This window comes from Xenopus laevis, chromosome 2S, assembly GCF_017654675.1.
Source record: "Xenopus laevis strain J_2021 chromosome 2S, Xenopus_laevis_v10.1, whole genome shotgun sequence".
Taxonomy (NCBI): Eukaryota; Metazoa; Chordata; class Amphibia; order Anura; family Pipidae; genus Xenopus; species Xenopus laevis.
The window spans coordinates 128,062,785-128,090,480 of NC_054374.1; the positions used below are offsets into that span (position 1 = coordinate 128,062,785).

A 27,696-nucleotide genomic window follows, 5' to 3' on the forward strand; every position below is an offset into this window, starting at 1 on the left:
CTTTTTGCAACAATGAGGTGCTGCAGCTGTACTTTTTTTTCTGTCTGTCTATCCAAATCCCTGGCAAGGGATTCCGGACTGCTTTGCACCCAACCTACAAGGTGGTTGAAGCAAACGCAATTTTGTCTATTTTGGAAACTTTTGATTTCGACAAAAATAGTTACTTCTTGGAAACTGATGCTTTCAGTCCTTTTCCACTCATGTCGGAAAATGGTAAACTTGGAACAGCATAGAGTGGTGTGCCCCATTCAACCGTGTGCAGTCACTCAACCTGCAGTTTAAGTATTCTTTATGTGAGCCGCCTCTGTCTTTCGCACCATATAATATATTCTCATTATAGCACTTTCTCGTTATATCTATCATTATAGCTACTTTCTTCATATGCTCATTATATGCCAACCAAGCCTAAACTTGCATCTAACCATAAGTTTTATACAGTTTGGAAGTGGGGTACTTTGGGTTCCAGTCGAGGGGAAGGATTTTGAGGCAATAGGAATAGACTGCAGAACTCTCTTGCCCAGTACACATTTTAGAGAAAAGCTTCTTCATGTATATCAGTGGGAGGAAGCAGATGAACATATTTCTCCTTGTGTCTGTGATTCTTCCCATTTTCAGCAGCATTCAGAAACACATCATCTTAATCTGTACTTAATTTAAGGCATATCCCACCAAAGAACATACTTGGCCAGCACATAGAGTATGTGACAGTACCAGTGCACCCCATCACTCGTATGTAAATCTGGAAGCATTGAAGCTATGCCTTGAAAGAGCCTGAGGGGGGCTAAAGATGCATGTGCCAGTGTGTGTGACTCCACGGTAGCATAGCACGATGTTAGCACCCCATCCACAAGTAGGGTTCCATGTTCAGTCATGGGAGCATACACTCCAGTTTGTTCATCTACGGATACCCTCACAACCTTAGAAGATTGCACCTGAGTGCCATTCACATAGATTTGAATCAGGTCTCCTATTTGAACTCTATAAGCAAAAGTTGGTTGAAATCCTGTTGATGAGCTGCTTTTTATAAACAACAGATGATTGGGTGTAACAAGGAGCTTGGTTGGGTGTCCCTCAGCTTCAATAAGCACAAACGTAGCTGTTTTATATGGGTCCCTGTGCAAGAAAAGCAGAACCACTGAATGTATCAACAGGCCTGTTTCATCTGTAGTGAAGACAGTGTCACCAAGCTTTAGTTCAGACAGCGGTTTTTTCTTGCCGGTCTCCATCATAACCATAGCTGTTCCAGGAAAACAGCCACCAGACCGGACACCCAGGGAGTTATCTGGAAAAAATAATCATATATCTTAGACATTTTTATGGATACTGTCACCTTACAGCTCTGATATAAGCCTCACAGAGAAGTCCATGCCAAGTAGTCCTGTTGGGATGCCATCTGAAGCCTACTTTTTACTCTCAGGACCATTTTGGCCCCCATATGACAAACTGAAGCATAGTAAATATTAGTTTTCTGTGCTGTCGTAGGGGCTTCTTAAAGCTGTAACCCTTGTACCTCCCAATAGATGCCCTGTCATGTCTAACTTTGCACATTGCCAACTAACGCTACAAAGGTCTAGCACATAGCTTCACCGACACACACATCTGTAATAAAATAACCCAAATCTACATATTTTGGATCAGTAGGCAACAGTCTACATAAAACATGGAGGAGTTCATCTAAAATATACAGCAGCTATATAACATCAGGCTGGGGTGGGGTATGTCTCACTACTAACAAGTAGGCCAGGAAGCAGTTATAAAATGGAACTGTGCAAAAGCAATATATTGCAGTTATAATAGAATTATTGGCTCAGAAAGGAATGCTTAACACTGAGGGCAGGATTACACGGACGATTCCGGCACGATCCGACACGTTGCACAAAAACGCAGCCGTCACGCCGGATACGAAGGAAATAAGGTAAGTAATTCTATTGTCGGATCGTGTCGCAGCATTGATGCAACGCGACTGTCGGATGCAGACGCTGCACGCTGCGTCTGCATCCGACAGTAGCATCGCATCAACAATGCAACGCAATCCGACAATAGCATTGCATACCTTATTTCCGTTGCATCCGACTTGATGGCTGCTTTTTTGTGCAGCGCGTCGGATTGCTCCGGAGTCATCCATGGAGTCCTGCCCTGAGAGGCACATTTATCTAAGGTTGAATTTCGAATTCATGGGAGTTTTTAAAAACTCCCATAAATTCAAAATTTGAGCAATCAAAATTTTTTTTAAAAAAAAATTGGATTTTTAAACTCCTGATGAATTAAATCGACCCGAAAACCTGAATCGAATTCGATTCCAATTAAAAAAACTTGATTCAAGTTTTTTCTCTGAAAAAAATATACTCGAATGTCAGGAAGGCTTCAAACAACTCCAAATTGATCCCGGGACGTCTCCCATTGACTTAAACAGCAATTTGAGTTCTTAAAGAGTGTGATACATCTCGAGAATCAAATTCAAATTTGAATAACTCCCTAGTCTAATTTGATTGTTTTGACCATAAAAAATAAATTTTGAATTTTCAGTTTGACCCTTGATAAATCTGCCCTTAATACTGTGTTCCTGTACCTGTGTTCACAGAGACATGGATGTGTGCTTTGGATTCGTAATACACCCAGTCAAAGCCAGCTTCCACTGCCAGACGGGCCAACATGCCATATTTGTTCCTGTCTCGGTCAGATGTTGTAATGTCCAACGCTCGCCCTTCATAATGCAAAGAGTCGTGAGCGTGGTGGCCGTCCTCATCCCAGCCCTCGGTCACCCGCAGCTTCAAGCCTGGCCACATGTTCATCACAGAGATAGCCAAGGCATTGACTCTGTCTTTGCAGCGCTGAAACAAGAAGACAGTCATTGGTGAGTAAAGTCTCAAGGGTTTTACTTTTAATGAGGCTATCACATTAGGTTCTGCCAGACTCATAGAAAATATGACTTTATTGCTCGTACGCAGAAAAATAATCGCATGGAACTGTTTGAGGGAACTGGCAGGCACACAAAATTGACTGTTAGATCACAATGTACCTTGTAGGCACCGCTACTATAACCTGATATAAGCAGGGCTAAAACATATAGCCATAGATTCCTCTGTGCTATTCTAAATTGTAACCCAACATGAACCTTACACAACAGAGCATCACACCGATCAGTAGAAGGCATGTTTGCCTAAACCAAGTACTATCTTTTAAACTAAAACGCTCGAAGATGAGAGAATCCTTGTTTTGCACACAAGCCCCCTGGTATATAGTTTCTAATGGGAAAACCAGAGCTAGTACTGAAATAAGCTTTCAATAGAATGTGATAGCACTGACTTGGTGCTATTCTAACCCAGTACTAACTGACCCACAGCCTGCCAGCTTACACTATGCCTATAAAAACCCTGCTTTAACCCAATAAGAATCAGACATCACAGTAAATGTGACAATAACAGTCTTTCCTAGCGTTTGTTTCTCTACTAGCATTAAAGGAACAGTAATACCAAACAATGAAAGTGTTTTAAAGGAATGACAATATAATCTAGTGTTGCCCTTCACTGGTACAACTGGTGTGTTTGGAAACACTACTATATTTTATATAAACAAGATGCTGTGTAGCCATGGGTGCAGCCATTCAAAGCTGAAAAAGGAGAAAAGGCACAAGATACACAGCAGATAACATGTAAGCTCTGTAGTATACAATGGAATCCTTTAGGACTTATCTGTTATCTGTATCCTTTGCTTGAATGGCTGCCCCCATGGCTACACAGCACCTTGTTTATATTATAAACTATAGTAGAGTTTCTCAAGCAAACACACCAGTTTTATCAGTTCAGGGCAACCGTACATTATAGTGTCATTCCTTTAAAATGCTTTAATTTTTTGGTATAACTGTTCTTTTAAGAGCTAAATTGTCAGAAACAAACTTACCTGTATCTGACAATTCGGCATCGACGTTTGGCCTTTAAAATATTTCATCCTGTCCAATCGATGAGACCACCACTTTGCCAATATCGTTTGCCTCATCTCCTACCATACATGCATACAAATATCTTTCATTTATTTATTTTTTATTAGGATAATTAAAACAATATGAAATAGGGAAGGGGGTACAAAAGGCAAAAAGGGTAGGGAGAAGGGTTAGGGAATCTATTTACATAATCATAAAAAATATGCATATAGATATATCTAAGTATGACATTGTACATAAGCTCTTTGATTTCACCATATTGAGTTTTGTGGCACAGCTTGGTAATATCTTCGTATATTAGGTAGTAAGCCATAATGCTAGTGCTATGTACTAGGAAGGTTTTATCTTATAGCTCATAAATACCTACTACCAGGACTACTATCCACTTTGGGGCAGATTTATCAAAGGTCTACCTGAATTTCCAAATGAAAAAAATTCTAATTTCGATTCCTTCATTCGTAAGATTCGAATTTAGCCGAATATAGACCTATTTGATCGAAAACTCACCTATTTGACCAAAAAAAAAACCGACTTAATTTCGGTTGGTCTTTTTTGAATTCGAATTTGAAGTTTTTTCAATTCGAAATGCCCTTAATGTGGGTAAGCTATTTTGTATAGGATATCCAGGGTCCCCAAATTTCCCAATATCTGTCACTTGTGTTATGTCTTATATGAGTGATTTCATCTAACTTCCTATTCTCCTCAACCAGGATCCGCCAATCATTGTGTTTCTTTTATTACTGTTTATTACTATAGTATCGGTAGGTGTATGGCCTCCTTAAAGGGCATGTAAAGGCAAAAAAAATAAAATCCTATTTTTACTTACTTTAATGAAAAAGAAACCTATCTCCAATATACTTTAATTAAAAAATGTGTACAGTTTTTATAAGTAACTTGACTGTATGTAGTGAAATTCTCCCTTCATTTACTGCTGTGGATAGGAATTGTCAGATGGTCCCTAACTGCTGAGCAGGGAAACAATCATACGTATGAACAGCAGGGGGAGCCCCCACCTTACCAGCCATGCAGAACTCAAGCAGCTTTGTTTATGACGAACCCTAAGCAGCCCAGACCACACTGAGCATGTGCACAGTCTTAGTCTTGCAAAGATGTTTAACAAAGTTACAAGATGGTGACCCCCTGTAGCCAACTTTGAAAGCATCAATTATTTGTTTGATAAGGCTTGTGGTGCAGTAAGTTCATGTTTATATTTAGTATACAAAATACAGCATATTTTACACTTTACATGCCCTTTAACTCTTATTGTACTTTGTTTCTTAAATGGCCAAACTTTTCTGTAAAAAATAATTTTATTTTTATATATTATTAGTTATGTCTGGTGGTACAATCCCATACACATTTCTATGACAGGCAAAAGCCTCCAAATGAACCTCCCACATTGCTTCCCAAGTATCCGGACACCACATGCTCTGAATATATTCCACTATAATCTCTTATATAATAAACACTACTAAAAAGGTTATCCCAGAGACCGAACTGGGTAGGAGCACAATTAAATACTGAATCAAATGCTATTCATAAAAATGCAGTTTCTTCCCAGTCCTCTAATGCCCCCATTTTTTATTTCCCTCCACCCATGTGTTTCTTTCTTCCAGACAATGCATGTTTTATCTAGCCATCTGCTAGGTGGTTACATTTTATAGCTGTATCCAGTTTTAGAAAATATTGTGCCCATGTCCCTTCATTCCCTATCCTCCCCAACAGCACCCACGGGCACAGACAATTATCTCTGGTATGCCAGCTCGGCAGGCAGTACCCCGGGACATTCCAGTGTTTTTCTGAATCCATCCACTGGCACTGAGAGATTTCATGAGAACTTGATTGTACACAGTTCTTCTAAGGCACAGTGAGTCCAGAGCCCTCCATTTAGCCTTGCAATGTCTTATCCAGTCTGCAGCCCAGTATCTGATGAACTGCAACTCTCTAAAATTGCTTTGTGATCACGTTTATCTGTTTCTTCAAAAAGTATGAATAAATGCCATTTTGTATGCTGCAATCCAGCTGGTTAACAGTTCTTCTCTTTTTGCATCATTTAAAATCTTGGCAGGGAAGGAGGGACTAAACACTGATGTTACAAATTGTAACAATTTCTTCACATATTACAGACAGCATGCAGGAACTACATAACCCACAATGCATTGCACTGTGATGTTACTTTCATTAACGTAACTAGAGGGGGGGCCTGGTGCGAAACGTGCAGCCGGGCCTCCGCCCCCCTCCGTACGCAATTATCTACCCGGAAATTGGCTGAGCGCGATCTGCCAGGGGTCCCTGAAGGGGTGCGGGCCCTGGCCCAATTGCACCCCCTGCTCCCCCGGTAGTTCCGCCACTGGTTACTTTCCTTATTGAAATCATGTGTGCAGTGAATTGTGGGGTTTGGAGGATGCAGGCTGAGGACAGATGGCTGTTGATACAAAGTAACAGTAGTCAGCAAGCTCAGCAAAGTAGTCGAACAGATCAGCAGGAGAGCAGGGGGCTAGGTTTAGGGAACTGTTACAAACCATTAAAAATCAAGAAAAAATCTGCATATTTTTTAATTGATGTATATTGCAAAGTTGCTTGAAATTATGTTTACATTTCAAAAAGCTAAGCCACCTTTAATTCCTTAGTTCTCTTTACAGGTTGCACACAATTTGTTTCATCACAATCCAATGTTGTGAGCTATAATTGAAGCCGGTTACACGTAAATGTAGTTAAAAAACCATGTGCCGCATCTTGCCAATAAACAACAGAGTCTTGTGAAACTGCAAGCAGAGTCATTAACACCTTGAAACTACCTTAAGGACCTACTGTATGGATCACATTTCTTGACTTTTGCCACTGATGGGCTCCAGTTATAGTGAAGGGAAAACCCTGCCTGTAAAATGGACATATTTTATTGTGTATTTGAATTCACAGAGAACTGCTGGTGGAGATTTGTTTTTATAGAAATTTTCAGGATTATTTTAGTTATAAAAAAGCAGCTTACAAAGCAAAGGCTGTAATAGTCCTGCCCCTTGATTGTTACCTTTAGGATCTGCTAGTGATAACTTTGTACAAATTATTATTAACGGATACACATGATGTTTCTTTTTATTCCGCTCCTCCATATTTCCCTTTATTTGTTTGCTCCGAAAGTTATTCAAGCCTTGGCACATTTCCAGGACCTTGGTTTAACAGGGGACCAGGCAGGCACGGTCAGTTAGAATGAAGTTTAGAATCTGTCATTGAAGCCTTTAGGTGCAGCACTGATGCTGAAGAATACTAGTTACTTCTCCGTCTGGAAGTACTGGGGCGCAGAACCGAAATAAGGGGTTAAAACGGGTACATATAAAACACTAGAGCAATGCATCTCATCAAATGTAGCTGCAGAGGCCTCCCTGATTCCTTAGTGGCAAATTTACTAAAGGGCAAAGTGACTAACGCTGGCGAAAATTTGCCAGCGTGACATCATTTCGGGACTTTGCCGATCTACTAACGGGCGCAGGCGTGAATTCGCTAGTGAAGGAGATAGACTGTAGCGCTACTTCGCACTATAATGACAGGTGAATTTTCGCTCTGGCGAATGGACGTAACTACACAAATTCACTAAGATGTGGATTTTAATGAACGTTACCTCTTGCGCCAGACTTGCCTTCGCCACCTTAGACCAGGCGAAGTGCAATAGAGTAGACAGGAGTTCCAAAAAACGCTGGCGACTTTTCATTTTTCAGGGTGATAGGCTGCAAAAGATCATACTTTTTTTTTTTTTTAGGGTACCCGGTTTCCCCCCTACATTTCCTAACATATGGCACATAAACTATACACTGGGCTCATGTGTAGGGCATTATAACAACTCTATTTAATTTTATTAAGCGTCCCTGGGCTTGTGTAGTGTAATGTATTTGCTGCAACATATACGTCCATTGAAATGTAACTTCCCGCCGTATGCAAATTAGCCATGCTAGCGCAAGTTCACTTTGCTTGCCGAATTAACACTAGCAAAACTTCACAATCGTTTGGCGCCCTGAACGCAACTTCGCATTTTAGTAAATTAGCGTTTTTTCACCTGGCGATATCGCTGGCAAACTTCCATAGGTTTGTGAATTTGCCCCTTATTCCTTGCTGAGCAATGCTGTACTGCCTGAAACCAATGTCGCCCTTATACAGGGAATTTGCACAGGGTTAATTATACTTAGTAAGTGCTAATACTAGAAATCACCTAACACTTCAACCAGATAATCACCACTAGCAGCAATTCTCCATGGACTTACAAGGAGGAAGATGATATGTGGATATTATCATGTGCAGCTGCTTTGTAAATAACTACTAATTTTCATACACATCACATAGGTTGAAAACTACTGGAAATGCACATGCACCGACCCTTTAAGGATTCTATTTGTAGAGGGAATTCTAGTTATTAGGAATTCTAGTTATGTTTTATTTAATACACACATATAATGCTGTAGGTTTTTTTAAAACCTGTGGTACTACATACCATGACTCCCAGTATTAGAATAGTTGAGAGCCAAATCTAGCCACTGGTTAATGGAAACATTCTCATATCTTGTACAGTTACTTTCTTGCAAATGAAGGCCTCGTATTCACTCGATGCACTTAGCTACGGGTGTGCGGAAATCCATGCTCCTACCTCTGCCACTCCCAAGAGCCTATAGTGTATGGCTGAATGATTTCACTTTAATAGCTGGTAATTAATTAACCTGATTTTCATGCAAATTTATAGTTTGGAATGCAAAAAATTCTGAACTTTCAAATGCTGCTTCCTGCTGCTCTCCCACTGCTGGCACTCTTCCTGAGACACCCCACACATATGCTGCATCTATTATCATACCCAGCTAGGGCCCTGTGCCAAGGTTCTTTGGCCGAGACTCTTAGGAAACTCAGCTGGTGGCCAGTCTCAACAAAACCATTGCCCTAAAAGAAGCCAAGTTCGCTCACTAAGTAGTAAAAAGGGAAGTGACACCAGCTGCAGCTAAATGTTTTAGGTAGTAGTTTCAGGTATGGTTGTACTAGACTATAGCTAAAAGGTGCAATTTATAGCATATTTAAGAAATAAGAAACTTTCTAAACAATCAAACATTCTGTACTGTTTCTGAAATAATCAAGTTTATCTTCACTATCCTTCTCTCAGCATCTATTTCTCTTCATTCTGTCTTCATGCAGCAGTTGGGTGTCAGATGAATGATCCAATATATCTTATAGGGGGGCTCATTTTGCCTAGAAGATGTATTTGAGCTCACTCTATTAAATTCACCAGAAATCCTGTCTCTTTACATGTAGAATTTGTACAAAAGGCAGTTATTTTGTTAGATTTTGTTAGTACTGGAATCAATTATTTGAGTGAGTTGTAATACATCTGCTAGGAAAGGGAGCCCCCCACTATAAAATATATTGGATAATTAATCTGACACGCAACTGCTGCATGAAGACAGAATGAAGAGAAACAGACGCTGAGAGAGGAATAGTGAAGATAACCTTGATTATTTCAGTATTCAACAGTACAGAATATTTAATTGATTGTATTTAGAAAGTTTCTTACTTCAGTATGAGGAAGTTTATATTAAATTTTCATTTTCGCGATAGTTCCCCTTTAAACTGCTATAACCTTAAGCGTACATTGTAATTCAATTATTAGAAAATGTTGAGTTATTAAGTAGGAATAGAATCTCTACAGGGCAACGTGTTGCCGACTTGAGAAATGTATCCATAATGTTTCTACTTTAGTAAGTTTGCACCCTAAAAAGGATATGAAAGTGCATTCATCTTTATGAGTCTATGGTAAAAAGCACAAAGGTTGCTCTGTTGATATGACCTATACAAGTGGCTCAATAATACTTGTATTAGAGTCCTGCGCAGAACCAATTTGTTGAACCTGGCCCGCAACCGGACCTGATTGGACAACCCGCACACTTACCCGCTACCCGACCCGCAAGTACCTTATCCGCGACCCGCTGACCATAAAGAAACAGGAAGTGCTTTCATTGTAAACCGGAAGTGATGTCATTAGAAGTAGGCATGATCAGAATAAAAGGAGTAAAACTCGCTATTGAGAAGAACCGCCGACCCGCGTCTATACCCGCTCCCGAAACTTCTACCTCCAACCCGCATGGTACCGCAAGGTCCAGTAGCAAATTAAACACTGAATTTAAACCCAGGTGATCCCACCCCTTTTCTCTTAAATCCAATCAAACATTACAGGGGATTAACCCCACTTCCTTTGTGTCATGATGCCTATGTAGGGTATTCGTACCATTTCTTTTACATTATACATTGTAACCTCGAGTTCCATTTTAGTACCATAACATTTAAAAATTCATTATTATACAGCATAATACATTAGGAATACGTAAATATCGTAGTCATGAAAGATTATAGTTAATCCAATGAGAGAGCTTTGCACAAACTTTCATTGATGTAAATATATTCTAAATAACAAAAAGCCGTCACAAGTTCATTCTGTTTGGAGTTTTTATAAGGTAAACATCGTTCTATGTCATGGGGCAGATCTTACGTGTTTAAGTATAACATGTGACTTCAAATTTGTGGTTAAGTCCCAGTGGCAGACGTGTTTCCAGATGAAAAATCCAATACACTTCTCTCCTTTCTAAAAGTTATAGATGCCCCCCCCTCACTCCTAGTCTTACTCTCTCTATCCCCTGAATAGAAAAGAGGGTTATGTCCCCTCCATTACACGATGCAAAGTGTCTAGTGATGTTACTTTTTTCTATTGCTTGGGGGTTTCTGATCTGACCCGGCTTTGTAAGAGCTGCAAATGATGCTTAATAAAGGTACTACCTTCCCATAGAGCCCATACAAGACTAGTATTATGCATTTAGTATCATAGGTCACACCATTTTGCATACAAAGGGATTTCAGAGCTTTGTTTGTTATGGATTCTAAAATAGAAGCTGGTGTGTGACTTCAACATAGCATTAAAAGTGGCACAATACTGCTTTCCATTGTTCTGGGTATGACCTTTTTCTGTGGACAAAATGTAAATAAGCATATAATGGTAATGTTTGCAGACACCTGTAACCCATATTCTAATTTTGGCAGTGATGTTGTTTCAAAGAGGTAGGGCCTAGGTGGTGGCAGTGGAAAGCATGTGATGCCTTGGGTCAACATCATGGGGAAAAGGTAGAAGGGAATGCGCTGCTTGTCACTAAAGATACAAGCTTGCGATACATTCTGCTTCAATCTAAAAGGGCCCTGCTTTGTGATAAATGGTGTTGTGTGTTTGGGAGTCTGCAACATTTAAATATTTTAAAAGCAAAAAGATGTCTGTCTATTTTTCAAAGGAAGACAATTGACGCCAAGGCATGGGGGATTATTTATTAAAGTCCGATTTTTCTTTTGGTTGGACTTTTAAAGGGGAAACCACTATTTTTCATAGAAATAAAAAACTTGACTTTTTCGTGATTTATTAAAACTCTGATGGTATTAAAAGTCAGAATAAAAAGTTCTCAGACCTGCCGAGTTCATGTAGAAGACAGATGTCCTGTTTACAATTGGAAGGTATCCTGTTATGCGCTTGGTTTTAATTAATAATCCAAAGATTTTGTGGTTTTCAAGCGATAATCTGAAAAAGTATTTTTCCACGCAAGAAATTTTCGTGAAAATGTAATAATAAGTAGGGGGGAAAGTCTGTGCGGATTTGGTCATAGTGGTTTTCAGCAAATAGTGAGAAAATTTTAGATTTTGATAAATAATCCGCCAAGCAGTCAGAAGTTTTTTTTTTTGTACACTGGCTTTTTATAAACAGATTTAGTTACTAAAAAGTATGTGAAAAATCTGGTCCATCATCCACAGATGTCTGCTACAGCTATGCAATAACGTTGGGTACAAACTATAAGCGAATTGAGAAATGAATTACCAGTGTCGGACTGGGATGCCAGGGGCCCACCCGAAAACCTCAGGCTGAGGGCCCACTTTCCAAACTATTATACCTCCTCTCCTCATTCAACCTCTTTATTCTTCTAGTCTCTTCTCTCTACATACTAAACTCTATTCTTCCATTATTAAGCCTCTTTGTTCCCATAAAGAAATAGGGAATAACCATGAAATAGGTCAAATGATTAGAAGCAAGAGGCCCACTGGCACCTGGGCCCACCGGAGATTTCCTAGTATCCCGGTGGGCCAGTCCGACACTGTGAATTTCGGTATACAAATCCTCCTCCCACCCTGTGCTGCTTCCGTTTCTTTCTCCTAAAGATGAAATTGCCTTCAGCACAGAGTAAGGGAAAAGTGCAGAACATTGGTGGATGTTGATTTTTCATTGTTATTGTGTTGCACAATAATGGTCTTTGTGCTAATCTGTGACTTACTGCACAAGCGACAAGTTTTGTCCTTTGGAATCTTAGCTGTGTTTCACACATCCTCTCCCTCCCTCCCTTGTACATTCAGTGATGCGGATGCTGACCCTCTGCCCCCAATGGCAAGGCCCATAAAAACAGAAAAGCAAATCTCAGGATTCAGAAACTGAGGAGACATTCACTATGAAGGAAAAAGGGACATGTGAGATAACAAATGGAACCAGAAAACTAATCCCGACAATAACAATTGTTCAGCGCTGTACTGAATTAAAGTTTTATCATGTAAAAGTGCACCTTTAAGAATGTTGATGTAGGAAAAAGATCTACATGTAGAATGGTCCTTGGACTTGTTGCCAAGCTCAAACAATAACCATTTTCCATCCTCCAAATGACTTAACATGGTGAGAATTTGCCAGCACAGAGTTCAGAAGCAACATAGCAGCAAACTCTCTAGCCTGCCCACAATGGAGCTTTTCAGAGACGTCACTGCTGTTAGGAATGGGCGCAAACAAGAAAAGGGCAACGTGGGACTGGAGAGATTTCTGTGCCCTATGTGCATCCTCTCCCGTTACTCCCCAACAGGCACAAATGATTCCTTGTGGGATAATCTCTGTCACTAACCTGAACTTCCTCACCCTGGGAAAATGCATCATCATCGTTAATACCCACAACACTACATTCTACTCAGCAACTCAGAGCATACTGTATCTACATGTAACTTTGCAGTGTCTGGATTGCACCAGAGTATCTGACAAGAAAACAGGCCTGGGATTCAAAATAAGCCCAGGTTTTTTATGTACACAGAGTTTCAGACAGCCCCCACCTGCCCACTAAATAGTGACTGTCTATGGCATCTTAAAGCAGCCCCTCTGGTATTTGCCAGAATCCACCGATTGCCAGTCCTGAAAGCACATGATATGTTGCCAGCGCTGCACTGCCCATTTCATCATAGCAAATAAAGAGTTATAATAAGCAGCACTCTCTTTTTGGCCTAAAACGACCTTTATTTTGCAAACAGATAATTTTGCAGGAACAATTCAAACCCAATGTACCATTATGTCAAAACCAAACCCTAGATCCATAACTCGTATGCAAGCACCAACAATGTTGCAAAAAGTAAAGGGACGAACAACTTCATATTGATACCCTTGATTTGGGAATAAGAAATTAAAAAGGCTTTTTGTAATATAGTCTCTTCATACACAGGGTATTTTTCATCAGGGTGGCATATACAGTGAATGCCTATATTAACTCTTATGTCATTTATTGACAAGGGTTGCTACCTTTTTGCCTTTCCACCACTGTTAACCTCTCAGGTTGCAGTAGAAACAGCAGAGACGCAGTGACTGTGGAAGCTTCACTTTGTAGCTCCCAAAAAGAAAAGCACAAGGAAGACACCCTGCCCTGAAGAGCTCATAATCTTATTATATCTGAGGATCAAACAAATCCTTTCCTATAACTAAAAGTTTCTGTTGTGTTGTCTTTTCCTGTTTGTTTTCCCAAGCTGCGCTATTATGGCTCTGAACTTCTTCCTGATCTATTTGGCTGTTAAGGCCATTTTAGTGGCTACTGTTTAAAGTCTGTACAGAGAATAGAATTCTAAAGGTGAGATCTCACCTGTCACCTATAAAATGGCAATATAACCTGCCTCTTTCTGCTGGTAATACAACTTCCTATACAACATGGTGTTATGTTTGCTTTTCCCATGGGTTTACAACACTGCTTGCTTGCTTTCAATTCAGCCACAATTGTGACTCCTACTTCTGCTCTGCTATTGTTGACTGAAAATTACCATTCAATCTGTATTCTTCATGTGGATTCCAGTGCCAATATGCATCACTTTGCACTTATTATTGGCATAAATTCAGGTATCTGTACTATCTAGTCCATTCCTACTCTTAGTACTTCATTGATGCTGGGCTTTACAGTAATCTCAGTGGTTGCAGGAAAAGTCCTGCCCGAGCCATATAATAGCAAGCAATTGTTAGTCAGTTAGTGGTATGCACAGACTAACCTTCATCTGAAATTAAACAATTATCTTCAGTCCTCTACTTTTGAGCAGTTTTCTGTCAAAAGTCTGCATTCATAGTCCAGTATTTAGTCAGGGCCCTATTATCTTGAAACAAGGTTACAAATATGCAATATTAATAATATTGATATTATTTTGACAGGCCCCACACTTTAGGAATCCATGTTGGGCCTCCTAAGTGAGCCAACCAGTTGAGTAACCTATGTTTTCTGGATAATGTACCTTAATTACATTATGGTTCTGCACTGCTGCAAGGGGGAAAAACCCTATAGGGGATGTAAAAAAAAATCTAAGGGTGCCTAAATGTTTTTTGCTGCCCTATTCATTACTGAAGCTAATGCACAATAACTCATAATACTAACAAAAATTCCTAAAAACACTGTTCCAGTTGATCAGTAAACGCCCAGATTAGTTAGACATGACTTTATAGCAAGAAATCCATCCTGCTCTCAATCCTTTACAGGTTTGGAATCTATTATCTAGAAAGTGGTTATCCAAAAACAAGACTCTGATTAGTTCTTTCTCTGTACTAAGGGTAGGGCCACATGATGTGGTTCTCAGCCTAGGATCCGCTCCTCCATTGCTCCTCTGTTAATTGTTGTGCTTGCACCAGGGAACATTACCACTAGGGTGTAGGTGACAAAATGCTAGATTTAGCATTTTGCACCAAAATCTTCACCCAAGCAGAGGTAAAGTTTATGGGTGCAGGCACAATGATCAACAGAGGGACAGTTTCTAAGCTTGCATTTCTCCTCCATGTTTTTTTGCACTTGGCACCCGCCCCATATGCAGATGAATGATTTCTGCTACATTGTTTTAATTAGTACCATTGCAAAAATTGTACAGTATTTAAAGGGGAACTCCGAAAGAGGCCCACATAACACAGAACCCCCTAATATACCCATCACAGTTATCGGGTTAATTTAAAAAGTATGAATACATCAAATGCCATTTTCTATGCTGAAATCCAGATGATGAACAGTTCTTCTCTTTCTGCATCATTTGAAATCCTGGCAGGGAAGAAGGGACTAAACACTGATGTTACAAATTGTAACAACTTCTCCAGAGTTTACAGACAGCATGCAGGAACTACATAACCCACAATGCATTGCACTGCGATGTTCCATTCCTTATTGAAATCACTTGTGCAGGGAATTGTGGGGATTGGAGGATGCAGGCTAAAGACAGATGGCTGCTAATAAAAAGTAACAGTAGTCAGCCAGCTCAGGAAAGTAGTCGAACAGATCAGCAGGAGAGCAGGGGGCTAGGCTTAGGGAACTGTTCCAAACCATTAAAAATCACGAAAAGTCTGCATATTTTTTAATTGATGTACATTGCAAAGTTGCTTGAAATTATGTTTACTTTTCAAAAAGCTTAAGTTGTTTTTGTGTGGAGTTCCCCTTTAAGTGTTTTAAAGGGAATCACAGGAGCCGACACCAAAGAACATTGGGACCAATTCTGGTTCATGTGAAAAACCCCCGATTTATGGTAATTCTTTTAGCATTCTTACTACCACATCTATTGTTCTTATGTATATATTGACAATGACTTGTTTAGAAGAGCAATTGTATCACTGAGTAGAGTTCATGAAGAATGCACAATGCTGGGAAAGAATTGGTGTCGGTATAGGGACTGTACAATATCTGCAGGAATCTTCCCAACCCCCCAGGTCTCTCCAGCCACCATGGACTGTGCAGATAGCTGGAAGGGGTGGAGAGAGAGATCAAGGTGCGTACCTAGAGTAAAAGAATAGAAGGGGGGTCAGTGTTTTCTGAAGGGGTGGCACATTGTGAGTTCAAGGAGTGTTGCTGGGTCACCTAGAGTTTATCACCCATAAAAAAATAAATAACACTTCAGAATCCTTGAAATGTCTGCCATTCCATTGGGCTCAGAGGAATGTATGGTAGGGCTGCGTAAAGAGAAGGGACATGGGCTATGGCATGACTAAAGTACTGCGCTTGTTTCTGTCTCTGCAATGAAAATAGGCCCAGGACGCCTGTCCCTATACACCAAGTTATCAGAAGCCAATTGCTATTTGCTGCTTTATTTACATGACACTGTCATGTTCCTATCAGTCTAATTTCCATTCCAGTCCCAAAAATGAACTAGGGACAATTCCATCAGAAACCAGTTAACCTAGAAATTTACATTGTGAACAAAAAGGTGAGAAGAAACCCACACAGACCGAAAACTGTGGCTAGAAATGAACCCAAGAAGCCAGTGCTGCGTAGCATATACTGTATGGTAACTACTGGGCCACCATTCTGTCATGTAACTAGATCAGCAAATACCAGGTCTTTTTAAATGTTTTATTTATCTCACAATGCAGTGCTATTATCCTAACCGCAAAATTGACATGTACGTGGTATAAATAAGTAAAGCTAATTCCTTACACAGTGCACATCTCCTGGTGCAAAGGAAGTCTATAAAATGTAATATATATATTCACTGGTGCACTCTCTGTACTGGGTAAATAAAGCAGCAATTTATTAAGTCACAATGTTTCGGCTGTACTTGGTTCTGCCCATGACCCCTATCTAAGCGCAACTGGTTGACCCAACCCATGTATCACTAGCCCTGTGCTTTAACCAATCTAATGACAATTTGAGAACCTTGGTATGTAGCAGTGTTTTTCAAGCACAGGTATCAAGGTTGCCTAGGTTGTAGACACTCTAAGCTGTATATGGTACAGGTATGGGATCTGTTATCCAGCAACCCAGTTATCCAGAAAGCTCTGAATTACGGAAAGGCTGTCTCCCATAGACTCCATAATAATAAAATAATCAAAATTATTTCTCTGTAATAATATAACAGTACCTTGTACTTAATCCAAGATATAATTAACTTGATCTATGATATAATTAATCCTTTTTGGAAGCAAAACTAGCCTATTGGGTTTATTTGATGTTTACAAGATTTTCTAGTAGACTTAGGGGCAGATGTATCAAGGGTCGAATATCGAGGGTTAATTAACCCTCGATATTCGACTGCCGAATTAAAATACTTCGACTTCGAATATCGAAGTCGAAGGATTTTGCGCAATTCGTTCGATCGATCGAAGGAATAATCCTTCGATCGAACGATTAAATCCTTCGAATCGAACGATTTTAATCCATCGATCGAAGGATTATCCTTCGATCAGAAAAAACTTGGAAAGCCTATGGGGACCTTCCCCATAGGCTAACATTGACTTCGGTAGCTTTTAGGTGGCGAACTAGGGGGTTGAAGTTTTTTCTTAAAGAGACAGTACTTCGACTATCGAATGGATGAATAATCAAATGATTTTTAGTTCGAATCGTTCAATTCGAAGGTCGTAGTCGAAGGTCGAAGTAGCCAAAAAAACCATTCGAAAATCTAACTATTTTTCCTCTATTCCTTCACTCGAACTTAGTAAATGGGCCTCTTAAGGTATGATGATCCAAATTACAGAAATATCTGTTATCCGTAAAACCCCAGGGGGTATATTTATCAAAGAGTGAAGTTAGAGATTACCACAGTCCTCTAGACTGAAATTCCGCCACTCTCCATTCATTTCTATGGGATTTTTAAAGAGTATTTATCAATGGGTGAAAGTTCATCCTTTGATAAATACACCTTTTAAAATCTCATAGTAATGAATGGAGAATGACAGACTTTCACTCTAGAGGACTGTGGTGATCTCTAACTTCTAAATATACCCCCAGGTCCCGAGCATTCTGGATAACAGGTCCCATACCTGTAATATCATACATAAATCAGTGTGACAGTACCATATATTGGCACTAAATGTCTCCACGCCAAAATGAATGTTAGTACAAGCGGGAGATGTCCTGTTGCATATCTCAGCTGAGACATTCTCTGTAGCATATTTATTTGAGACAGGTTGTGCTGTTATACCAAATAAAATGGAGACTTTCTCAGCTGAGGCAGTGAATATGACTGCAAATAATTTTGTGTGTACGAAATAGTATTGATTCAACTAAGTCTAGTCTAGTTAACTATAAACAAATTCTCAATATTTTAGGGCATGTAGGTTTCCCTTTAGCTTGCAGTGAGAAAAGTACCATTTTACTTTTAGCTGCCAAATTAAAAGAACTGCAAAGAATCTTGGTCTGTTAGCTTTTTAACAGTACGTCCCAAATAATGTTGCCTGCAACACAGGACTGATATTTGTAGTCGGTTGATTGAGAGTAGCTCGTCTATTGTGCCTTGCATGTCAAACAAACATACAGACGTTGCAGTCACGAGAAAGCAGTTTCGCCTACAGTTGTCCCCAGTTCCCTCACACTTCCATATCAGTATAAAGCTCTGTGCCTTGTGCAAAAGGAGCAAGCTGAGCAGCCTTTGTGAAAGCAACTCCTGCACAAGGCTTTGTTTCTCTAACCATATTAGGATCTTATATAATAAGAATAAAGTACCACTTATTGTAAAATATAAATATATTATAATGCTTTTATACAGGTCATGGAACTCTGAGGTTACTTCTAATATCTTCATATTTTCCAACAAGGGGTATTTTATGTATTATAATACACATGTTTTAGTGAGTTGTGTAGGAAAAATTATATATTTTACAGGATATTCATGGCGTTTGTGTAATAAATATATATATATATATCCATAGGTATGATGACATGTTCACCAATAACAACAGCAATTTGATATCGACCTGATCAAAAATATGCCCCTATGCTATATCAAGTACAGGTATGGGACCTGTTATCCAGAATGCTCGGGACCTGGGGTTTTCTGGATAACGGATCTTTCTGTAATTTGGGTCTTAATGCCTTAAGTCTACTAGAAATTCATTTAAACATTAAATTAACCCAATAGGCTGGTTTTGCTTCCAATAAGGATTAATTATATCTTTGTTGGGATCAAGTACAAGCTGCTGTTTTATTAATACAGAGAAAAAGGAAATCATTTTTAAAAATTTTGATTATTTGGGTAAAATGGAGTCTATGGGAGACAGCCATTCCGTAATTCGGAGTTTTCTGGTTATCGGGTTTCCGGATAAGGGATCCTATACCTGTATTCCAAACCCCAGCCACCATGTCATTCTAAGATTTTTACTTCCTTCCACAGTATCAGCAACTTGTTCCCCCTGTAAGTTTTTTCTTTTTATTTCTACTCCCACAGAACAACTATTGTCTGTATAATTCCCCACAGCTTTCCATCTTACACTTTCTATTCCTGTTCTGGTAAGGGGATTATTTTAGAAAAGCATTCCATCCATTCCTGTTTTTTTTTTTTCTAACAATATACTTATGAACTATGTTTCTTGAATGCATATAGACCTGGAAGTGTGGGACTTTGTAAACTACTTCTGCCACACTCCAGGGCAAACAAATCCAATGCATTGCGTCTTGCAACTCGTGTGCTGAGCGGATTTCCTACTTACAGTGGGGCTAAAGATTACACACACCACCCTGCACAGCTCACTGCTGACGTGACTCACACATTCCCAAGGGGATCACCAGAAACATTGATCCTATTTAAACCCAGAATTAGGAGGTACAGTTAGAGGGGGTTGCTATAAACTGCACAACAGGAAAGAAGCTGACAATTCGCATCATCTATTTACATTTATATACAGAACTATCCAAATATTTCATTGTAGCGTTTAACAATAAATCTAGATTATTGTCTGATTAAGTTTCAATCAAACTGCATAATCATCTGTACATATATGGTGCCTTTGTGCAGTAGATTATGCTAAATAGTCATAGGCCAATCACAAAATGATTGCAATTGCATAGATCAGGGTACTTTGGCCATTCGTGTGTGTGTGTACAGCTTGCACCATCATCCATAATGACTAACCGTTTGAATTGTTTAGCTCAAAGCCTCAAGACTTGAATATAGTACAATATGGCCACTCCCACAAGAAATGGAGGTCACACAAGTTACAAGATTAGGGCAGCCATGGAATTCTGAGGTCAGATCATGACTTACATAAGCACCAATCAAGGTGAACTGAAATGGCTTTTGGATTTTTTTATTCTACTGTATAAGATTTAAAGTTGCCTTTGGTAATTGATCAGTGATCGGTGACACAGAAAAATGGCTGGCTAAACTAGTAAAGCAAGTGTGTGTCCAACTGTTATGTCTGCTTATTAGGCATAACTAGTAACAAGCAGCTACACACACATGGGGAATATATGTTGGTTGTTATGCCACTCTATGCATGTTTAGTATGTCTATATTTACAGTTCCAGGTGCATTGGGAGTTTACAGCTTCAGACCTTTCTGATTTATATTTAGTGCATGATTACGCACCATTCATATCCGTCAACAGCAAAGCCAAAGTTCAAGTCCCACCCATGTTCTTTTTCAGGGTTTGCAACAGGACAATGCATTCAGCTATACACAGAACCTGGCTTTCAATTCAATTTTTTTCGGCACTGTACCATGTTTCTAATGCAGTTACTTGCAGAACATGAACCTGATTGGAAGTGTGAATATCCAAATATCTATAACAAACAAGGGAAAGTTGTGCTAATTTTTAAAACCATTAGGCGGGGGTGCAATGAGGCTGTGACCACAAAATACATATAGTCAAATACAAGAGTCCTCTGCACTCAACCCATTATCAATATATTTGAGATATTGTGTGCATACAGCTACTAAAAAATTAGCTGGATTACTGGATTTCATTCTTATGCATGAAGTTTCCAGTTCCAAGCATGTCTAAAACCTATACCTGAGAAAGGGAAATGGTAATAACCAAGCTTTTCATTCCAATATTGATAGCAAGATAAGCATAACACTATGGGGCAGATTTATTAAAGTTTCGAATTGAAAATTCAATTTTTTAAATTTTTTTATGGTCAAAACTGTCAAATTCGACTAGAGAGTTATACAAACTCGATTCGAGTTTCTTTAAAATTAGATTCTTCAAGATTCATCATACTCTGGCCCTGTAAGAATTCAAATTCGGCTATTCGCCACCTACTGAATTACTGTTTAAGTCAATGGGAGAGGTCCAGGGATCAATTTGGAGATGTTTGCAGCCTTCCTGACATTCGAGTTTTTTTTGGCAAGTCGAATTTCTAATTTATGGGAGTTTTAAAAACTAACCTGAATTAGAAATGCCGACCCTTGATAAATGTGCCTCTATGACGTGGTGAATGTGGCTAAATAATGACAAGGTTGGATGACCAGATCTATAAATACCCAGTTCAAGAAATCAGCAAATAAAGGATAATATTAGGATCACATTTTGATACGTAATGGGGCGATGTATGCAATGCAGACCTTAGGAGCATGAGTGGGTTAAAAAAAGACTAAAAGAAATAAGACTTGGGGGCTGATTCACCAAGGGTCGAATATCGAGGGTTAATTAACCCTCGATATTCGACTGGGAATTAAAATCCTTCGACTTTGAATATCGAAGTCGAAGGATTTTAGCGAAAATAGTTCGATCGAAGGATCGAAGGAATAATCCTTCGATCGAGCGATTAAATAATTCGAATAGAACGATTCGAAGGATTTTAATCCAACGATCGAAGGATTATCCTTCGACCAAAAAAACTTAGGAAAGCCTATGGGGACCTTCCCCATAGGCTAACATTGACTTCGGTAGCTTTTAGATGGAGAACTAGGGGGTCGAAGTTTTTTCTTAAAGAGACAGTACTTCGACTATCGAATAGTCGAACGATTTTTCGTTTGAATCCTTTGATTCGAGGTCGAAGTAGCCCAAAAAACACTTCGAAATTCGAAGTTTTTTTACTTCGAATCCTTCACTCGAAGTTAGTGAATCGGCCCCTAAGTGAAGCACAAGCATGTAAGGTGAAGGTTGGGTAATATAGTACAGAGATGGGAAAATATAAGCAGATGGAATAGACAGCTAGAAGGTAGATGAAGTAGATGCACTTAATATGTAATAGTGAACTACCAGCAAAACACACACACTACAGGGACTTTTTTTGATTTAAAAACAGATGGAAATAAATTGATTAAAACCAAATACTCATTAAAGCCCAAAATAATCAGTGAGGAATGAAATGGGAGCTCTATGACCAGTCACCAAATGTACACAATCTGTCTCCAACCTAACAGCTCAGCAGAATGCCTTGGATGATAAAGATGTGATAAACAATGTGTGCTGAGATTCCTTCAGCAGCAGGTTAATAGAACATTCCATCAGTATTGCATTATTTGTTACCATATATACAGTTTCACTACATAATGTCCCTATGAACAGGACGGCAGAGCATGTTGCAGCTATGCTGATGCCAAGAATGCACTGGCTGGATCTATGTAAGTAGCGATGTTCGGAGTTACATGGAGCCAAGGCCATGCAAGCGATAAGTTTCTCAGCATCTGACTTCAGCTTTGGGTCTCTGTAGAACAATGAGCTTACCACAGACATACTAAATGGAAACAAACTGCCGGCTTGAACTAAACTGGGAGTTAAGGGGAGAGAGATATTGTCAGTACATAACCAAATGAGTCTAATGAAGTGGCTGCTAAACCACTGAAACATTCTGATTTTTGATAAGCTTTTTCATTATAATACTAAATGAAAGTATTGATGTCTCTGTCTCTTGTCACATTATCTGGGTCTTTCCCTTCCTCTCTAGAATTAGCTGAATGCTGACCCTTCCTGACTTTGTGGATGGATGCAACCTCCTAGCCATCCTCAGCACACACCATGTATTTGCAAAAGATAAAGAATTGCTCGTACGCCTATTAAATTGTAACTAACATGGCTCCCTACAATGTGATACCAATCTAAATGCAAACTTTTTAGGAATTAAAACAACAGATAAGCTGTTTAGCTATTGTTCCCTAGAAGTTCAGCTATTCCTTAAAGACTGTGGTCAAAGTTCAGAAGGTGAAGGTAAAAAAGAAACTTAAAGTGAAATGTTGAATTATTTCTGTGGCATGACACTGGTATAAAACATTGTAGCACGTCAAAGCTAAAGGATTGCTGCTGATTCTGGTGTGTTAGGACATTCTTGCAGCGGGCAAGCATTCCATCTAATATGAGGTCCCATTAGGTACACTCTACAAGCGGCAGCTTTATATAATGCTAATACAGATTTCTCTAAGGCAGTGATCCCCAACCAGTAGCTCGTGAATAACATGTTGCTCTCCAACTCCTTGGATGTTGCTCCCAGTGGCCTCAAAGCAGGAGCTTTTTTTTGAATTCTAGGTTTGGAGGAAAGTTTTGGCTGCATAAAAAGCAGATGTACTGCCAAACAGAGCCTCAATGTAGGTTGATAATCCACATAGGGGCTACCAAATGGGCAATCACAGCACTTATTTGGCAGCCTAAGAACATTTCTCATGCTAGTGTTGCTCCCCAATGCCTTTTACTTCTGAATGTTGCTAACGGCTTCAAAAGGTTGGGGATCCCAAAGAGTGAAGCACCTGAAATACGTTAGATCCCTTGTCCCAGGCTTGTTGCTAAGTAAAGGATATTGTTCTTTTATCCAGAAGTGTTAATTTTTTAATTGAGGTATCTTCTGCAAAACCTCATTAAGGACTCTCATAAGCCTAGTTGCCTCTCTACTTTTTGTATTTATGTGTATTTTTTATTTACTCCCTACCATTGCCATGCTTAACATATAATAGTTAGCAGAAACTTCCCCTTTATGCTGCCATTATGTACCGGAGTATATTTTACACCAACACCTTGGGTTGAAAAAAGACCAAAGTTCATCAAGTTCAACCCCTCCAAATGAAACCCAAATGAATTGAGAAATATCATTCTAAGCAACTCTCCCATATAAATAAATTACTAACTTTCTATGGTTTTAAAGTTACTTGTAAATGAAATAGCAGTTAAGAGGAGTAGTCATCTCCTTCTGCACTGCTGTTTCTGTCTCTTGAAATAATATAGCTGAAACCAGCAGATTAACAGCCATGGATGTTGGGAAAGCAGCTTCTGTGATATTATTTCAAAAGACAGACACAGCAGTGCAGAAAGGGACTGCTTTGAACTGCAGTTACATTCACCACCGACCAAAACTCAAAGTGGAAGGTTGTTTAGTAGGCAAAGCCTTATTTTGAGTTTTACATCTCTTTATGTTTTCCAGGTTGAATGGGTATAGTTCTCTCTGAATCTTACTAGAGGTAGGGATTTCTCAAAGATAAAACTAAGTTAATACAGAAGTTAATGATTTCCTTCCAGCTCATGCAAAGCTGCATTTCATAGGTTCTACTTTCTGCTAAGGCTCCACAACTGCCAAATGCTGCATATAAATCTGGCCTTGTTACGAAGAAATTCTTCAAATAACATTTCCACTGTAATTAAAAAAAATATTATTTTTCTGAAACAGTCCATATATAATGACTTGCTCACAACTAGCATTTAGCAGTAACTCTTCCATGCAAAAACACTGATATCTCCTAACTCATCAGAAAGAAATGTCCTGTATAATGTATCGGCATTTCATTTTCCCAAGGAAAGCCAGTGGCCCCAGCAAATACACAGCCCATCAATATTGTGTTAATTTCTAGCCTTTGGGTAGTCTTCCTTCCTTGATTCAGCTGTTACATATGAATGATTATAAGAAATGTCTATTTCAGTTCTCTGTGGCCTTGGAATGGAACTGTCCAACAGATAAACACAAATGAGCACATTGTGAATGGGGTTTTCAATGAGAAACCTTTGTTAGAAGTTGCCGCTAATGAGCATTCATTGATGAGATTAGTTGTGTAGGCGTAGGTTAAACATGGATTTCAAAACAATGCTGCGTTAAGTAAACCTACCTTTTCATTACGCCTTCCAACAAGTTGGACCTTTGTTGCTACCACTGTAAGTCCCTGCTATCATCACAGAGTAATCATGGGTCTGATTTGCTATAGGGGTTCCGCTGCAAGTCCCATGATTCCCCCCCAAACACAATTGTACATTTTTCGCCAGTATACTGTGTGTGCATATTTGTCTGTTAAATCTGCTCTGTGTACATGCGCATCATGGCCACAAAATATAGTCCCAGGTGTAGTAATAGGGCTTAGGTGCACTGTGGGCTGCTCTTGTATATGGACAGCAATGGGGATACTGTGCACACACTGTTCCTAAACATGACATTTCCCACTAATTTAATGGCCAGCTTAGAAGTACTGTAGACAAATAAAACAGCAGTTGCAGCCCTTTAGTAAATGAGCCCCAATATGGATATATATTCCTAGCTTGGCATACCTCAGTCATGAGTCGGTCAGCTCCTGTGTTCTCTTCATCCTTGAAGATGATGTCTGGGTTGTAGTTGGGGACCAACTTGATGAACCTTTCCGAACCCCGTCGGATCTTGCCCTCTGACTTGCCACTGGCCCCTAGAGTCTTCTCTGGCACATTAGGCACAAACTGCTTGTAAAGCAGTGGGACCAGTCTCCTCATGTAACGGCGCCGGCCGCCAACCGGCCCCCGGCCAGGACCACAACAGCGAACTGGGAGCAGGAGAAGCCAGCAGCAGCAGGCAGCTAGTATCAGAATCCGGACTGCTGGCATGTCCCCTCTGGTCACTGGTAGCCGGGCATCCCGCTAATGGCACACTGACCAAGGTAGCCAATGGCTTATAAATAGGCGTCCACTTCTTTGGCAGGTGGCTCTAACTACAGAGCAAAGGCCTGTGTGGAAGCCAGGGGTACAGGTGTGTCACTCCCAGGAGTACAACTGAACTGGCTGCACATAGACTGGTGAACAATTGAACAACTGAAGAAATGGCTGGACAGGACCCAGCTGAGGCACTCGCTGTGCAAAACTAAGGGGAATGCAGGAGTGAAGGTGAGTGTCTGCGCTGAATGCAGAGGAATAGGACAGACACTGGCTGTGCAGAAGTGAGAGTCAGTGATAGGTCAGGGTGTCTGTCAGTAGAGGGTTAGTCGGGCCCAGTTGCTGGTCTGATGTTGCGCACGGAAGAGCCCGGGGCAGAGATAAAGTCAGGGAGGCGGTATAGGCACTTAATGACAGTAATGGAGAGACAGTCCTTTGGAAGCTGAGGGCAGTGTCAGTCAGGTCTTTCCATAGGGTATAGGAGGCAGCAGGTCAGTCCCAGGCAGGTGCCTTCTCCCAACACCTGTCACACACAGGCGGACCACTTTCCGTCTCCTGGAACGGCCTCTGTACGTTTCAATGATCCCTATCGAGCCCCTTCCACGTGACTCTTGAACACTTCTATAGCACGTCCCATAATGTATCCCAGCACCGGCTGTGTGCCGCTCCCCCGCCATCCTGAGCCCTCATATAGGGACAAGGACAGTGCGCGTCCCCAGCTCACACCCCCGTCACGCCCCTCCTGCCTGAAAACCGCGTTCTCGCGCCCTGCTCGTGCCCGCCTCTGAGGGGCAAAACTTGTCAGGCGCAAGCGAAGCCTAAAACTATATTCCTCTTTTACTGTCGGACTTACTAACCGGCTGTGCCACTGGAAGAGTTTGCTGCCAAGTTTACTTCAAGGGATTCTAATATCACCTGTTTCCTCAGTTTTCCTATTAAAATGTTTTCTAGTCCATCATGTATCTCGGTGAAATGCGCTATCTGCACACAGTTGCTATAGGGAAGCTGGGTGAGGCCTAATGGCTGCGCTTGTGAGGGAGCTGTACCCATTCCTGACTTGGTAGCAGGTCCGAACTGAGAATTAAAATAGTCCCTGGCATTTCAGGTACACAGAGGCCCAATCAGACCAAAAAGAGGCCCAAACAGCTCCCACCAGCCCACTAAATACTGACTTTCTATGGGACCTTATAGCAGCCCCTCTGGCATTTGCCAGAACCAACAGATTGCCAGTGCGGGCCTGCTTGGTAGATGCCACGGGGCACTTACACAATGCCGGGAGATACCATTATAAAAGAGGGCCAGCACTTATGCCCCATACTCCATACTTGCCCCTCGGCGCAGATTCTTCCAGCCTAGTTCCACGCATCCATCTTCCGCGTCCTCTGTAAACTGGGAGATTGGTATTTCTGTGCATGCGCAGTTGGAGCAGTTTGCTGGTTTGCGACAACTGCACATGCGCGGAATTACCTGGAAATTGCCAATCTCCCAGTCAGTTTACCAAGGACGCGGAAGATGGATGCGTGGAACTCCGCTGGAAGAATCTGCGCCGAGGGGTGAGTATGGAGTCTGGGGTATTTCCCCTGGGATTAGTTAGCCTGGGGGTAATTAGCATTTATTGATGAGATTAGTTGTGTAGGCGTAGGTGATACCTGATGAAGGGGGAACTGCCCCTGAAACGTTGTGCTGACTAATAAACTACGTAAGGGGCCAGTCCCCTGCTTAAATTCGCCCTGTGTGCCGGTACCTGTATCTTTTGTTCCTAAATATATAAGGGGATCATATAATAATCTCTCTAATGCTTTATTTACCAGTAGGTCTTTCCAGCTGATGTGAGTTCACCCATTCTGATTAGAAGAAAAGAGGTTCCGTCTAAATATTCTTACAGTGAGAGCTGTGAAGATGTGGAATTGTCTCCCTGAATCAGTTG

General features: G+C 40.4%; 1 protein-coding gene and 1 long non-coding RNA gene across 6 annotated transcripts in view; one reads left to right on the forward strand and one right to left on the reverse strand.

Moving 5' to 3' along the window:
- The window catches only part of LOC108709818, a 37,189-nt gene extending 22,013 nt beyond the window's left edge, over positions 1 to 15,176 (forward strand). For 3 of the 5 annotated variants that reach the window (XR_001934699.2, XR_005965898.1, XR_005965900.1), the window contains 2 exons: positions 2,582 to 2,854; positions 5,557 to 5,957. This is a non-coding gene — a long non-coding RNA (uncharacterized LOC108709818). Of the gene's footprint in view, positions 1 to 2,581; positions 2,855 to 5,556; positions 5,958 to 12,346 lie in introns of those variants that run through there. The other 2 variants (XR_005965899.1, XR_005965897.1) reach the window with 2 other exon arrangements.
- dhh.S (desert hedgehog S homeolog) lies at positions 654 to 25,724 on the reverse strand. Its single transcript, NM_001085792.1, has 3 exons — positions 25,419 to 25,724; positions 2,570 to 2,831; positions 654 to 1,282 (listed from the first exon to the last, which is right to left on the reverse strand). The coding sequence occupies exons 1-3, from the start codon at positions 25,722 to 25,724 to the stop codon at positions 654 to 656; spliced, it is 1,197 nt and encodes a 398-aa protein (NP_001079261.1).
- Between the last annotated feature and the right edge of the window lie 1,972 nt (positions 25,725 to 27,696).

Coding starts and splice junctions, on each gene's coding strand:
- dhh.S (NM_001085792.1), bottom strand. CDS start 25,724: ATGCCAGCAGTCCGGATTCTGATACTAGCTGCCTGCTGCTGCTGGCTT. Junction 2,832..25,418: donor CTGACCGACTCATGACTGAG/GTATGCCAAGCT, acceptor TTCTTGTTTCAG/CGCTGCAAAGACAGAGTCAA. Junction 1,283..2,569: donor CCATGTCTCTGTGAACACAG/GTACAGGAACAC, acceptor TATTTTTTCCAG/ATAACTCCCTGGGTGTCCGG.